Source organism: Eucyclogobius newberryi, unplaced genomic scaffold, assembly GCF_026437365.1.
Source record: "Eucyclogobius newberryi isolate DKJ021-1_F unplaced genomic scaffold, fEucNew1.0.hap1 SCAF_19, whole genome shotgun sequence".
In the NCBI taxonomy this organism is placed as follows: Eukaryota; Metazoa; Chordata; class Actinopteri; order Gobiiformes; family Gobiidae; genus Eucyclogobius; species Eucyclogobius newberryi.
In genome coordinates, this window is record NW_027315823.1 from 10,485,661 (window position 1) to 10,501,734 (window position 16,074).

The window sequence follows — 16,074 nt, forward strand, 5'->3', positions numbered from 1 at the left end:
GTATGTCACTGGTACATATCGTTATAAATGATGCATGTTTTTAGATTTGTAAAAAATTCTTACCAGAGATGGCTGGCAGCTTGTTACCGTTACAGCGTGAAGGGGGAGTTGGCCTTCGAATTTGCTTCAATTTGTCAATCTTTAGGTTCTCAAGTCTTTTCAGGGCCTGTGTCGACATCCCCACACCTCCCGGCTCTCCTCCTGCTCCTGTTACTCCATCCTCCAGTGCGGTCAGGTCCTCCAGGCTGCCGGCTGCATTCAGGTTCATCTCTACCCCACTGTCGTTGTTGTTAGCGCTCCCTAGTGGAGACCGCTCGCTACTGCAGGAAGACTGCCCTCCAGGACTTGGCTGCGATTTCTGAAAGTAATATAATGTTCAAATTATATTGGCGATTTAACAATATTGCTTTGTGATTTGTGAGTCTGTGTGTTTAGATGAGGGTCTATCTAAAGAATGTTAAACTGTGAACTAAAACAATGAATACTAAACGTTTTAAATACCACACCAAACACAGTTCATTTGAAAATATTTGGTTGACTTACAAGGGAAGATTCAGGAGCCAACAGCTTGCAGTCTTCTCTGCGCGGTTCCTCTTTCTCTAGCAACAGTTCTGTGCTCTGGCCACCCGGAGTCATAGCTGAGTTGGAGGGACGAGGGCCAGTGTCACCTCTGTGCTTCTTGGTGATGTGAGCTTCAGGGCCGTGCACTGTTTTCACATGTTTACGCAGCGAGCTTGGGTCTGTGTAGCGTTTAGTGCAGCCAGGAATCTTGCACACATAAGGTTTCTGTAAAAAACAAAATCATGTATAAAAAGTACATCATCAATTGACATGTATTGTGAGCTAATGTCCTGCTACATACCTCATTGGAGTGGGTCCTGTTTTGATGCTTGGCCCGGTCGGATGCGTTGGAAAAGGCCTTATTGCAACCTTCATGTTCACACACATATGGTTTTTCTCCCGTGTGAGAACGTAAGTGAGTCTTCAGGTTTTCCAGACGAGAGTACGCCTTGTTGCATCCCTCAAACTACAGAGGACCAGCAGTAGGAGATAAACACAATATATCCGAAGAGTTAACAAAGGTCAAATAAACATTCACAGCTATAGGTGCAGTATAGTTCAGACAAAACTTGACTTGTCCTTTGTTCACCGGCACTGGAAGTCAGGAATCAATGGAAAGGCATATTGTTCTGATGTGATTAGGCTATATTAGACAGGACAGCTGAAATGGGGATGAGAGAAAAGGGAGTACATGCAGTAAAGTGATCACTCTCGACACTCTCTGCACCCGGAGCATGGCATGTGTGCTAAACCACTCAACCACCGGGCAGCACCAATTGTTTTGATCTTAAATAACCTTGTAAATATCATGTCTTGATTTGGATTCCATACATGTTACTTGTTCTCTGCACTTTATTGTGAATAGAGCTGGAAGTGAATACCTCCACGAAAAAGTAAAGTTTATCTTGTATTGCAATTATAAGTGATATTTGATTTTTGGACAGAAAACCTACTTTGAAATGTATTTTAACTGTAACTGAGCTGAAGTGCACACAGACAGAGTTGGGCTGAGACCGTAAACACAGACTCACAGTGCACTTATGAGGCTTCTCTCCCGTGTGCCGGCGCATGTGAACCACCAGCATGTACTGCGCTTTGAAGGGCCTCTGCTCCCGGGAGCACTCCTGCCAGTGACACACAAACTCCTTCTTTTCTCCGTGGATGTGCTCGTTGTTGATATGCTGTAGTTCACATTGTCACATTAGTCTGGTGTACTTTATATGATGCTCAAAAATACGTTATATACATTTGAGAACATACATGGACTAGCTGGTCCTGGGTATCAAACTCCTTGTTGCAACTTTCCCAGTGACAGTTGGTTTCATAGATAGCCTCTGGTTCAGGCTTCCCATCCTCTTTGTCCAAATCATCTCTGCCATCCAGCAGACCAAGAAGAGGATCCTGAAATATGAGGTTTTAAATTTACAAATTATTGGAATAAAAAAAACATTTTCAAATATTAGCAAGGGAACATGTTAGACCGTTTAAAGAAATGTTAGCAGATTTGTCTGAGTGACTTTAAGTCTGAATTTAGATAAGTACCTGAGTACCAGTGGAGGAGGGACTGGCCACATCTCCTTCTGACCTATCTTCCAAGCTCTTCACATTGAGGCCATCCAGGCCACCTCCCAGCCCTGGCTCAGTCTTTAGCTACAAAGGACAATCATCAAAGACAATCAGCGTCAATAGACATTACAGTCGACACTGATGTTTAATCTGTCATGAGCAGAAGGCGCGCTGACGGCCTTGTGTCTTACATGTGTGAGAGGTCTTACATGTCCGTGTTTGGGTGGAGCATGAAGCCGGGGATTGTGGGGTGGTAAACGTGGAGCTTGACAAGGCCCTGGTGTGTGCCCACCCAAAGGTGTCACACCACCTCCTCCATACAGGGAGCTCTGCTGACGCGACTGGCAGTTCATGTTGTTATTGTAGTTGAGCGATGGACTGTGAGGAAGAACATTCAATTCCGAATCAATCAAACAAGAGATTAACAAAATATGCTTGAAAATAAAATTATGAATGAAATTCTAAAGTTAAGAACTGAGTTTCTTTTAGGGTAACTTTCGCAACTTCAAGTAAGGCACATAATGTGACAAAAGAGAGACAAGTTCATAAATTAAGTTAATAAATTATACATAAACTGGCAACCATAATTGACCCATTGCTAATGAGTGACAGTTTATTGAGTGCTATAAAGATAATTAAAGATCCTTCAACTTATTTGTGATTGCCAAATAGTGCAAATGATAGGTGTATATGTATGTCCATAAATGCATATATATTGATATTGCCCACCTCATGGCGCTCACAGACAGGTGACCATAAGAACTGGATCCATTGGCGTTGCAGCGTGAATTGACAAAGGCCACAAGAGAGTTGGGTGAGGTTCGGATCACAGTCTGTAGATCCACACTGGCGTCTGACAGAGGAGAGATGGACAGGGCTCTCTTCTTGCTCAGCTTTAACATGGAGCGAGGTGTGGAGTACCTCGACACTAAACGATAAAGAGAGAAAACACATGAACAAAAACAATAGCAAAGGTGTGTAATTCAAGACACAAAACCTCTCCTACCATCTCCACCATTTGGGTCCGAGCCAGGTGGCAGCTGACAGAAGTTGTGATGGGAGGACATCATGTTGTTTTGGTTACAGTAGGGGGTGCTATTGCCACCTGCAACACAAAGCAGAGACATTATGGTTAAAGCTGGGGTACCCAATGTTCAAACAGGGAAATAGTAGGTATTTAAACTTTTCTAACTCATTCCTAACATGCACAAACCCTTTGGCACATCACTAGTATTCACATGTATGGATTTTCTGGCCACTAGCACAGCTTTAGAACAGCTTTTTGTGACTCAAATGGCTCTTTCTTATTAAAGGTTTGAAAAGATAAAATGTTTTATAATTAAATGTAGCCTAAATTTACACATTATGAGAAAGAAAGTTGGGTGAGTGACTTACCCTCTGGTGGTGGCATCCCCCGGTGGCACATCATATTATGTGGAGGTGGCGCTTGAGGGGGTCTCATGTATGGATCTATGCAGTGACCAAATCCTTGTCCTGGTCCTGTCATACTGGGCGTCATGGAGTTGTACATAGTGCGGCAGTCTTGGGGTGGGCCGTTTTGATGTGGAGCACGCATCGACGACACTTCAGAGTACTGATCCGATGGGACTAGACTAAGGACAAAACACAGTTTAGGAATAAATAAAAGCAAAACTAATTATACCATGACATATTTAGAGCTCAATATAACAGGGTAGTTGATATTGAGACAGACTGCCAATTACTAAATTGGTCAACTACATAAATACTAAATTAACTTAGCATTCAGAAGGAAAAGCAGCCCATATTTACAACTTTGTGTTGTTGTAATGCATAGTTTTTGCCACTAGGTGGCAATAAAGTATTCTATATATAACGTGCACTTTTGGGTTTCCCCTTCAACCTACAGCAGAGATGTGTCACTGGAACTTTCCTGAATAATTTGAACACATTTTCAGATCATCCATGCTTCTCACTGGTTTTAGCAGTAGATTTGATATTCTTTTATGTAGCCCTCCTAAATAACACAATCATGCATTTTCTCCTAAGTCTCCCTTTCACTTCTTTACACCATTCAGCTCAACATGTATTCCTCACAGGAGCTTAATCTGTCCTCCCTAATCCATGATTCCCCCTGAATTGAGCCCCCTCCCACTCCCACTGTTCTCATTCATCCCTTCTGCCTGTCTCCTCTTCCTCCCTCCGCTATCTGGCCTGTCCCGGTGGAAGCGGCGCAGTGCATTGGTGGTTGTGGGTAACCTGAGCGCAGCACGGGGCAGTCATGCAGAGCGCAGTGGGGCCTGGTCAGCCTGTAATTAGCAGCTGTCAGAGAGAGGCCGAGTCCACCCCACAACCTGGGTGGCAAAGGGGCGGAACGGGGGCGGGCCGGGGCGGAGCAAAGGGCAGAACTATGTCCACAATACAACTGGAAAATGGGAGTTACGGCTTGACATAGGTTTTGGAGGGAGATTAACTCAAAAGACCCTTTAAATGGTTAAAACTAAAGAAAGTATGGTATCGAACAAGTCTTACTGAGGTAGCAACCTGGAGTGACGCTCTCATTTCTGGCAAGGCAGGGCTTCAAACCTGCACCAGTCTGTAATTGATGTCCTTCATAAATCACTCATGGGACATAGAAATATCTGTAGCGCTGTGTCAGAACAAGTGTTGAGTAACGTCTTACCCTCTGGTGGGCTGGCTAGCTGAGCTTTCATACTGATAAAGCCCCTGGTGCGGCTGCATGTCCACTGGCATCAGAACCCGGACACCGGCACTCCCCTAGCAGTCACCCTGGGCCTGACGCACACAGAAAAGGGACCGTTAGAGCAAAACCAAACAAACCCTGCCCTGGCGGAGAAAAAAAAAAGAGCCAGCAATGAAAAGGAATATGCCAAAGAGACAAAAACAATTGTGGCTGGGAAAAAGAGCACATAGGACAGTAATAACAGACCAAAGCAAACCAAGCATAACAGTTCAAGGGAAGAACAAGCAATCTGAGAGAGGTCGGAGACATTCTTAGCTGCCTATATATATTACTAATCCAATGCTTATAGAAAAAAATAACAGTGAAACCCACACATCGTATAAATGCTCCATTAAAAGTAGCAGGGCAAAGAAGGGAAAGCTAAAAAGCTTACAACCTCAAGGTTAAGATACAATGTGTCTGTCAAAGTTATTGTGCACAATCTCTGCTGACAGATGCCAAAAACCAGCAGCTCCAACACATTCATCTCTCAATACGAGAATAAAATGGTCAACTGGGATCAACCTTAAAGCTGAAAGTAGTGAGTAAAAGTCAAGACAGGATAAACAGAGCCGTCTTTTGTATGGCAGTCATATTAGGGGAGCTTTCTTTCAACACCACTGCCTGTGCGCAGTAATTGGAGCAGAGACATTAGGGATGCAAGCACCTGCTCATTACACCCAGCCACATCAGTCCAGCTGCTAATAAGTATGAGTAATGGGCACATGTAAGGCTCTGAATCCTATTCATAAATATTATATTTATGTATATTATAGTGAAGAGTAATTTGTCAACTCATGTAATTTATATTGATAAATATTGTCACCTTGGCTTATTTTAGTGTTGAGTGTTTATATGTTTTGTGAAGTTTTCAATTAACCAGACCTACTCACAGTAGACATGTGGATCGGTGCAGCGTCTGCAGTGATGCGGCCGCTGCATCGGACCGTTGTAGTGAAGAAGGAGCTGAGTCGAAAGGCAAAGCTCTCTATTTACCGGTCGGTCTACGTTCCTGACCTCACCTATGGTCATGAGCTTTGGGTAATGACCAAAAGGACAAGATCTCGGATACAAGTGGTCGAAATGAGATTCCTCTGCAGGGTGTCTGGGCGCTCCCATAGAGATAAGGTGAGGAGCTCAGTCACAGGGGAGGAGGTCGGAGTAGAGCCGCTGCTCCTCCAGCTGAGGTGGCTCGGGCATCTGTTCCGGATGCCTCCTGCGCGCCTCCCTATGCAGATGTTTTGGGCATGTCCCACTGGGATGAGGCCCCGGGGAAGACCCAGGACACGCTGGAGGGACTCTGTCTCTCGGCTGGCCTGGGAACGCCTCGGGATCCCCCCGGAGGAGCTGGAGGAAGTGTCTGGGGAGTGGGAAGTCTGGGAGAGAATAGACTGATGGATAATTTTAAATAATATCCTCAGTTAAAATCCTGAACAAGCCTGGAGAGGTCCCCCTGTGATGTCACCGCTCTTGACAGTTTTGGCCTTGAATGATCGGTCCAATGGAGAGGACAAATTTCCCTACAGGGACAATAAAATTGTACCTAAACCTTAAGAGGGCAATATTCAGCACTTTTATTTTATGCTAATGCTCACAACTCCATCTGCAGGTAACAGTGATATGACATTGGTTTTATGACACAATTTGGAGTTTATTCTACTATAAGTCAGTTGTAGAAAAATATTTAGTTGTAGTCATCTGGACAAACTATATGTTTCCACTTTCGTCCAATAGTCATTCTCAATCTGCGGATCTAGTCTTAGAATTCTGATATTTATCCTACTCTGAGCTGCGTAAGCCCTGCCCTCCGGGCGGAACCTCCTGATAATAGTAAGTCAGTGTGTATTCACTGTATTGTCAGTCCCCTACCGGAGAACTACCTCAGTGATGAATACACTTTTTTGATGAACGTATCATTTTAAAGCCGTTTAAAACGCTCCAGCGTTAAAGCCAGAGATCATTGCATGTGTAATGAAAGTCCCTCAAAGCTACTGTTCATGTGACAAATATCCATCTCCAAACTGGTAGCTTGTGTGGAGCAGATGAAAGCTCTGCGGTCTGCTGGAGCGGCTGCCATGACTGTTATGCAGTAGCACAAGTGTTAAAAGGGCAGTGGGGACCTATTTAAGCCCACAGGCCACCACAGGGATTTGGTACGCAAAGTTAGCGAGTGCCTAAATGACAGGGGCGGTTCCAGGCTAATTGTGCACATTCAGGGCTTACTTTAGACGTGTGTATTAATCAGCCGGAAGTGCTAAATAGAGTCCACAACTCAGCTGTCCCGGACTAATAAATCCCAAAAAAGGAGGGTTGGCTCTGTGCACATTTACAAAGATCTGGATGCACCTGTCAGTCTTGCCAGGGTTAACACACAACTGACCAATGGCCACCTAGTCTGCAACACCGAAAGAACAAGTTGAACTGTGGTACATGGAGCATGGAAAACAATAGAACACAGTGAAAGTATGTGTTTGAGGATGTTGAGGGCACCTGATTTATTTAAACTGCTTCTGCAAGTGGTAGCTTTACTGGGGCTCTGTGAACGTGTTGCTAACTGTGTGTTAGCACAGGACACAGTATAAAGCCAAATACCACTCACCAAGTGCAACTGTCTCTATTAGCCACAGTTCAGAAATGTAGAAATGGTGACTGACATAAGAAGGCAGAAATCTATTTTGGATACTCGTTTTGAATAAATGATGCTTTCCTTTATTTATTGGAACAACATTTAAGGTTAGCAACATTAGGTTAATGTCGCACAAAATCTGGGGTACAATCTATCTTACAAAGTAAACAGTGGCAATGTTAGCAGTACAGGTGTGCATTAAAGAATAATACATTGAGTTTTCACTAGAGAAGGAATGAATGTTTCTTTATAGGTGTGTCTTGTACAACCTATGCCCTTTTTGCACAGTGAGAGTAACATGCAGCCCACTGACACAGGTGTAGTGACATAGTGCTGTTTTAGGTCAATATTTGGTGAGAAACTCCAAGGCAGCCTGCTCCCTGGTGTAATTTTGTGGTGCTGGCTTTGAGAGGACCAGAGTAATAGCAGATTAAAAACCCCAAGGTCATAAATCACACGGTTAACCAAACAAGCCTGTTCTGTCCCAGCGAAGACCCGGGCTGGCCTGGGACCAGAGGCCAGCGATGAGCATGGGACGTCTCGACACTTCAAACTCACAATTAAGTGCACTATTTTTGCAACACTGAAACGTGAGGACATGGTACAGCAGTCGATGCGCAAAATTACTCTTTATTTCAGTGCAAACTCACTCAATAAAAGCAGCCAACATGAAAATTTAAGTAAAGAGTTCTGAATGCAATACAAAAGTACATGTAACCTTTTTTGCAACAGCTATACTACCAATAAGTACCACTACCTATTTTCAACCTTTATTTGATATTTTAGCGTGATACTAATCTAGCTAAACCCAGAAACTGTATGATCATCATAATTTAAATGTTTTTGTTTGAACAATATCTTATGACTGTTTTACTATTTTAATGGTGTTCTCACAAATTATGTTTAATTTAATCAATCAACATACTACATTGACATTTTATGATTCATTATTTTGAGTAAGTGTGAGGACACATTTACAGTGATTATTGCAAAACAGACAGTTATCAGCAAAGTTAGGAAAAATCTTCTTAAATGGCCTGACACAGTGTAAGTGTGGTCGAGCTCCATAAAGCTACTACAAAGCCCAAAGCTCAAATCACCAATACATTAAATCATTTCCCCCAAGCATATTATATCATAAATGCATGTTGAGACATTCAGTCATCTCAAAGAGTTTGAAAGCAAATGTTATGCATCACAAACGTATTTAAGACTTGGCAAAAAAGTTATATAATTAATAAAGACTGTTTAAAATAGCAGTGATCGATAGTGAAGAAAATCTCTTAAAGAAGATATTCTCCCAATAGAAACATATATGATAACTTTATTACAATCCATCAGAAAAAGCGGATCTGTAAATGTTGTTTTTGTTCAAGATCAAAAGTTAAAAATGGACAGTCAAATCATTAAGTGCAGAAATATCCCTTGGTTGAAACATAATACTACGTTTGTTTGCTTTTTATAACAGACAAGACTCTATATCAAACACATATCATCTAATCAACTATTTTGATAAATTACCCTTCACCTGTTTCAATATATTCACTTTTTGTATGAGTAATACTATATTACTTAAAATAATAAGACTATTTAGTAGAGGTTGACTTGTTTCTTTAAGTTCTTAAAAGCTTTGCCATAAACAATATTTCACTTCATGACCCACTAGAACCATTAAAAACCCTTTTCTAAAGGAACCATATTGTAAACAACAGGAACTGCAATAAATAAATAAATAGAACACAGTTAATAAAGCCCAAATATATATAAATATTGATGATAATAATAAGAAAGGTTTTCCACAACTGCAAATAAAAGGCTAAAAAAAAAAAGTTCTCTCTTGTATTGATCGATATTGTGATATTGTGACGAAGTTAAACGAATCACTCAAATTAAGATCAAACATATGCTCTTCTTTTGAATACTTTTGCTCCACAGATTTCCCTTAGACTCCTCTTGCTTTCTCACTGGCTCAACTTCACTGCTCAGGTGATAAGTTAGTGTTGGCGCCGCACAAAGACAAACATTGTTGAGTTGTGATGCGGTTTGGCCATTTGTGACATTCCCATAAAGCATCACTTCTTCAGCTCTGCGCGCCGGGGCCTCCAGGGGGACAGACTTTTCCACAGGTCACTGCTCGTGTCAGGCAATACGGCCGGTCTGGGATCCGCCGCTCTCTCTCTCCACAGTGTAACATTAAACTGGGCTCAAACATGTGACCCCCCACTCCCATCGGAGCCCCCCAGCCTCTTCATAACTTCATTTAGGAGTGACCAAAGCAGCGCTGGACTCCGGAGTGCACTAGAGTCAGGGTGTGCCCAGAACAATGCTCACAGTCGATTGGGAAAAGTTACGTCCCGAGAAATGTCTGTTAGATCACTTCATGTAAAAAGAATGTTGCGGCGCCATTTTGAGGATTTCGGACCGTTCCAAACAGCTAATGCAGTATTTCTGATAAGCGTTTCAAGTTAGTTGCACTATTCTGTTCAGAGTTCATATTTTAAGCACGGTCAGGAACTTTAACAATTGTGAGAAATCTAAACTTTTAATCTAATTCAAGAACCCCATGTGTTTCGGATCCTGTTGGGAGGGGTCAAAACTACAGGGTTAAAGCTTTTACACGGAACAAAAGAGGATAAGATATGATAAGATAAGATAGCCTTTATTTGTCCACACAATGGGGACATTTCGGTGTTGCAACGCAAGTAGGTACAGAAGTAAAAGAACAGATAAATAACTTATAGGAAGCTTTTAAAAACAGCTTAAAAAATCTATTAAGAGTGCTTTAAAAACATTCTTAATAGATGTTTTGTTATTTGCAGAGAAACTTCACTTGGATATAACTGCAGTCCTTGCTATTTACTAATTGCGAACATTAAAATTGCGATTTCGATTTGATTGCATTAGATCTTGCAGCCCTATTCAAAATATGTACGGCACTATTTAATTTTGAATTGCTAATTGCTATGCTAACGATTAGGGTTGGGCGATATTGACAAAAATGTATATCTCAACCCTTTTTTTCGTGTATCCTGATAGCAACATGATGTCAATTCAACAGAAATGTGTTAAACATGTCTTCAAACGTTTTAGTTGAGGTTTAACTATCAGACAAATGTGAAATCTCTGCAAAATTACACAAAAATGTGCAATATGTCTGCACTTTATAGCCTTATTTGAAAGTTTACAACATAACTTTTTTCATTTATTAAATTTTCAATCAGTTGTTTTTGTTGTATTATTATTATACTACAAACAATATCAAAATGTCATATACCTTCAAAACAACATCATGATATTATCAAAACTTCTCACTAGTAATGATTTAAAAAAGTTATAGCCCTGAAACGCATGATTTGCTAGCATTTGGCACATTTTACTCTAGATGGTTCTTCTCCATAAAACAATAAACCATTGCCAAACCAGTGCTACTACACAAACTACCTACAAAACCTGAACACGCTGCTTTAAATGGCAAACTTTTTCCAGCTTTTCCTCTCCCTCCCTCCCTCTGTCTGTGGGCTCATTCCTGCGCCTCCTCCCCGGCCCCTCCTGCCGGGCCCCTCCTCCCCGGCCCCTCCCCCAGCGGCCCGAGCAGCAGTCGTGGTGGGTGTTCTCGGGCTGTTATGACTTGAGACACGATAATGGCAGCTATAATGTAGCCAGCCGTTCCTGATGTGGCTGGGCTTGTGGGGGATTCTGTTGTGTTAGGGCAGGAGACGGGATGGGCGGGGTCTCGTGTGCATTCCTGCCAATCACAGCGCGGGTTCTAAACTTTCTTCCCCCCGTTCCTCCTCCTTTTCCCTTCTCCTCCTCTGCTCGCCCACTGACGTCTTCTAGCCCTGTTGTTTTGCCTTGGTGGTGGTAAATTTTGTCTTAAATTCGGGCTTTGTTTTTGTAACCCCCCTAACCCAGAGCAGACTCCCACCTCCTCACATGCTGCCCCTGTGTTTTTACCCCTTTTACCCAGACGGGATGAATTCCAGGCGGCTGCAGTAATGTGATGGGGGCTCGCGGCGCGGCCAGTGTTAGGGCCACAGTGCTGGAGACATCGCTGTACTGTACAATAAGCCTCGTGTACAGCCAAGATTACTGTCACATCCACTCAACCTCTACATCAGTGTTATTTCATTTGCCTCTGTGCACACTACAGTCTCTTTTAAAGATCAGGTGAAATCTACTCATTAGGCCAGGCACGGCGTTTTGCTAATTTATCCCCTTTGCTTCTATAAAATCCATCTATTTACGGCAAAAATGCTAAAAGACATGTGTTGTTGTGTGTCATACATACATGTTTTGGCTGTGCTTTTTCAAGTGTTGTTGCTGTGACCTGTCTGGTCAACTGATTTACCAGATTTAGGTGCTACTTGGAGCAGTAGAGCGACAGCGCCATCTGCAGTCAGACATATTCAGAACTGTGTCCCAGGTGTGAGAGAGTTGTTGTGCCCCCTCGTTCTGATTTACAGTCGGGTATGCGCGTTTCCGTATCGCGATGACCTCCTCGATTAACAATGGTATTTGCTGCCTCGATGCCGATCCTTCGATGCCGCTGGGGCATCAGGAGCCGTGGACACATCTGCAGATCTTGTGCGAGGCTTAGTCAGGGCGGTGCATGTTTTGGGTTGATGGGGGAAACCAGAGTGCCGGAGGACAGCGACCCAGACACAGGGAGAAAAATGCCAACTCCACACAGAAAGGCTCAGTCATTCAAAGCCGCAACCTTCTAGCTGTGAAGAGTGCTTACCACTCTGCCACCGTGCGGCCTAAAAGAATCCTAAGCTTATGAAAAGGGTACGACCTAATGACTATAACTAGGACTTGATATTTCCCACTTGGTGTGAACATTTATAACACAACAGCCCTGATATAACTGATATAAGATAAGATAGTTTTACTGACAGAGAATTGGCCGTGGACCTCTTCATTAAAATGACCAAAGCTGATCATTCTTCATTAGAATGGACTGAATCTCAATCTCTATTCAAGTTTAATTAATTGCAACCCCCTAAACCATTCTTAAGAACCACATTTAAGATAAGATATTCCTTTATTGTCCCACATGGGGAAATTTCATTGGTGCAACGCAGGAAGATACAGAGGTAGATACAGAAGAACAGATCACTTATAGGAAGTCTGACTATTCAAACTATGAGTTTTTTTTACGAAAATAAAATGTGGAAGAAGGTGCTGCAGCATGATGGCTGAGGGGTTTGGTCGCAGCACTTATGCTGGCCTATAGGCTTCATTGTTGTAGAATATATTTTTTAAATATATTAAATAAGATTAACACTTGCTGTTTCAATCCTTCACTCCCATTTCATGCTGCTTACTAGGGCTGTGCCGCTAATACCATTTTAATTAATTTCTAACTGAGTCATTTCTAATTGTTAAAGCAATACTTGGGTCTTTTTAGGTCAAGCTAATATTCTCTCAATTAAAATATGTGATTTGGAGCAGAGTTCAGACTTTGGAAAAAGATATTTGACTACACTTTGTGTTAAACAGCACTGATTAAAAAGAAAACCACATTGTCACATCGCCTCACCAAACTGCTTAAGCCATTGAGCATTTAACACAATATACACCTGGTTTACACTGAAAGACAAATGTGATTGTGTGGGTTCAATTTGCATAAAGGAAACTCAACCTAATCGTCTTGACATCGGAGCTCCGTAAGACGAAGACCTCTCCCCGCCTCACCCTGCATGGGTTTACTACTGCCAGTGTGGTTTAGTACAGTCAACACACAAACCTCAGATGAGCCCTTCCTGGTTCACACCTCTCACATCCTCGCACTGCAAACTGTGTGCTGGAGTTCTTCAGGCTTCTCACCTTGTCAAAACGACAGAATGAAACCTTGATCCCTTGTTGCTACACTGAGAGAGAGACCGATGACAGACACAGGCTACAGAGCTGTGGGACACGGGCCAAAGAGCAGGAGAGTGTTGTTTAAACGCTAATAAAATAGAAATAATAATCTGCCAAAAAAAATGCATGTTCATTTGTGAAATATGTAACCTGAATGCAGCCAGTTAATGCAGAGAACATACAAACTAACAGTCCCATACAGTTTTGTAATCAGATCTTCTTGGTGAGTCATTTAAAGTATAAAGCAATATTGATTCATAAAAACAATGGTGTCAGTTTACATAAGAACCAGTGTTAAAAGTGTTTACCCAGCCAAGTACTCTCTTTTCTCCACAGCGTCTTTCAGTCACTCACTGTCTGTATCACGAGTACTCTTTTAATAACTGCGAGGGCAGGTTTGATCGGTTGATAGTATTTGCGTTCGGATTAGGAGCGGTTCAGAGCCTCTTGCTTTGACGTAATTCGCCCGTACAAGTCGCGGTGCACACTTCAGCATAAAATCCCATTCACTTAAACATGTTTCTTCTCTCCTTCAGCCTCTCCTGCCCTGTCTGAGGCCACCCACCCTTCATCCAGGACATACCTGTGGTTCCCTGCCAAGCCCTCCCTCTCCAGTGTCCTGTGCTGTCTGCCTGCACCAAACTCTCACTTCGTCCCCTCTGCCTATAGACTCCAGTAAGTATTAGCACCAGGTAAGCGTCGCTCCCGACCGCAAAAATGTCTTTGAACCGCTGTGGAGGAGAAGTGGCGGAAATAGAGTGCGTAGATTGGGAGAGAGGGAGAGAAAGGGGGAGAGAGCGAGGGATGGCTAAAGCAGATGAGGAGAAGCTGATCCACACAGCTGGCCCGCAGCTGTAGGCGACTGCACAAACGCTCCGTCAATAAACAGCCAGGAACCCAGCCCCCGCCTTTTACGCCCAAACAACAGAGACCCTGACAGGACACAGGCGCTCCTCCTCACCTCAGCCCAAGAAGAGAATAGGAACGTAAGTCCGATTATAGACAGCTTCTGGGGCTGGGGCTGAGGACCATTTTAAGGCACAGGTATGGTACAGAAATAAGTTACGGTATTGGTACAGGGAAAAAACTGTCCTGAAAACTGGTATTGTTTTTATATCTAGTGGGAGCTGGGAGAGTGTAGAAAGTTAGTTGGCAGTGTGACCACAAATGAATGATGAAAAATAAAACTGATAACGATTAAGGAAAAGTTACCCAAAAAAATGGCGCCACACTAAATTCACAACTAGGTATTTGCTTGGGTGATATGGTGCTACAAAGCAATGGAAAGTAATAGTAAATGTATCAAGTAGACTTTGATACAACATATATATGGACAGAACAACAACAGCAGTGTAGATAGGTAAAGTGGTGTAGACATGAGTTGTTCCTGGGTCGAACGGCAGAGGGGGAAAAACTGTTCTTGTGGTTAGAGGTTCTGAACTGTAGCCTCCTGCCCGAGGGGAAAGACTCAAGCCTGTGTCCAGGGTGAGAAGGGTCAGCTGAGAACAAACCTGCTCGCCCCCGAGACCTGGAGAAGAACAGGTCCTGGAGACGCACAGGTCCTGGAGACGCACAGGTCCTGGAGACGCACAGATCCTGGAGACGCACAGATCCTGGAGACGCACAGGTCCAGGAGACGCACAGGTCCTGGAGACGCACAGGTCCTGGAGACGCACAGGTCCTGGAGACGCACAGGTCCTGGAGACGCACAGGTCCTGGAGACGCACAGGTCCAGGAGACGCACAGGTCCTGAAGACGCACAGATCCTGGAGACGCACAGGTCCAGGAGACGCACAGGTCCTGGAGACGCACAGGTCCTGGAGACGCACAGGTCCAGGAGACGCACAGGTCCTGGAGACGCACAGGTCCTGGAGACGCACAGGTCCAGGAGACGCACAGGTTTTGGAGGTGCACAGGTCTTGGAGACGCACAGGTTATGGAGATGCACAGGTCCTAAAGACGCACAGGTCTTGGAGACGCACAGGTTCTGGAGACGCACAGGTCTTGGAGACGAACAGGTCCTGGAGGCGCACAGGTCTTGGAGACGCACAGGTTCTGGAGATGCACAGGTCCTAAAGACGCACAGGTCCTGGAGACGCACAGGTTCTGGAGATGCATAGGTCCTAAAGACGCACAGGTCCTGGAGCCACACGGGTCCTGGCGAAGCACAGGTCCTGGAGAAGCGCAGGTCCTGGAGACACACAGGTCCTGGAGACGCACAGGTCCTGGAGAAGCACAGGTCCTAAAGACACACAGGTCCTGGAGAAGCACAGGTCTTGGAGACACACAGGTCCTGGAGACGCACAGGTCCGGGGGAAGCACAGGTCCTGGAGAAGAACAGATCTTGGAGACACACAGGTCCTGGAGAAGCACAGGTCCTAAAGACACACAGGTCCTGGAGAAGCACAGGTCTTGGAGACACACAGGTCCTGGAGACGCACAGGTCCTAAAGACACACAGGTCCTGGAGAAGCACAGGTCTTGGAGACACACAGGTCCTGGAGACGCACAGGTCCTAAAGACACACAGGTCCTGGAGAAGCACAGATCCTGGAGACACACAGGTCCTGGAGAAGCACTGGTCCTGGAGACGCACAGGTCCTGGTGACGCACAGGTCCTAAAGACAAACAGGTCCTGGAGAAGCACAGGTCCTGGAGACGCACAGGTCCTGGAGATCCACAGGTCCTAAAGACGCACAGGTCCTGGAGACGCACAGGTTTTGGAGATGCACAGGT

At 44.0% G+C, this 16,074-nt stretch overlaps 1 protein-coding gene across 2 annotated transcripts in view; it reads right to left on the minus strand.

Annotated features, from left to right (window-relative positions):
- gli1 (GLI family zinc finger 1) overlaps nucleotides 1-16,074 on the minus strand; it is a 51,700-nt gene that overhangs the window by 3,686 nt on the left and 31,940 nt on the right. The window contains exons 2-12 of one of the 2 annotated variants that reach the window (XM_072451732.1): nucleotides 4,790-4,902; nucleotides 3,523-3,740; nucleotides 3,134-3,232; nucleotides 2,857-3,055; nucleotides 2,337-2,505; nucleotides 2,104-2,211; nucleotides 1,822-1,962; nucleotides 1,593-1,742; nucleotides 863-1,027; nucleotides 544-786; nucleotides 64-358 (exon numbers count right to left, since the gene is read on the minus strand). In XM_072451732.1, coding sequence (XP_072307833.1) covers nucleotides 64-358; nucleotides 544-786; nucleotides 863-1,027; nucleotides 1,593-1,742; nucleotides 1,822-1,962; nucleotides 2,104-2,211; nucleotides 2,337-2,505; nucleotides 2,857-3,055; nucleotides 3,134-3,232; nucleotides 3,523-3,740; nucleotides 4,790-4,860 — 1,858 coding nt within the window. In that variant the 5' untranslated portion in view covers nucleotides 4,861-4,902. Of the gene's footprint in view, nucleotides 1-63; nucleotides 359-543; nucleotides 787-862; nucleotides 1,028-1,592; nucleotides 1,743-1,821; nucleotides 1,963-2,103; nucleotides 2,212-2,318; nucleotides 2,506-2,856; nucleotides 3,056-3,133; nucleotides 3,233-3,522; nucleotides 3,741-4,789; nucleotides 4,903-16,074 lie in introns of both variants that reach the window. The other variant, XM_072451731.1, reaches the window with a different exon arrangement.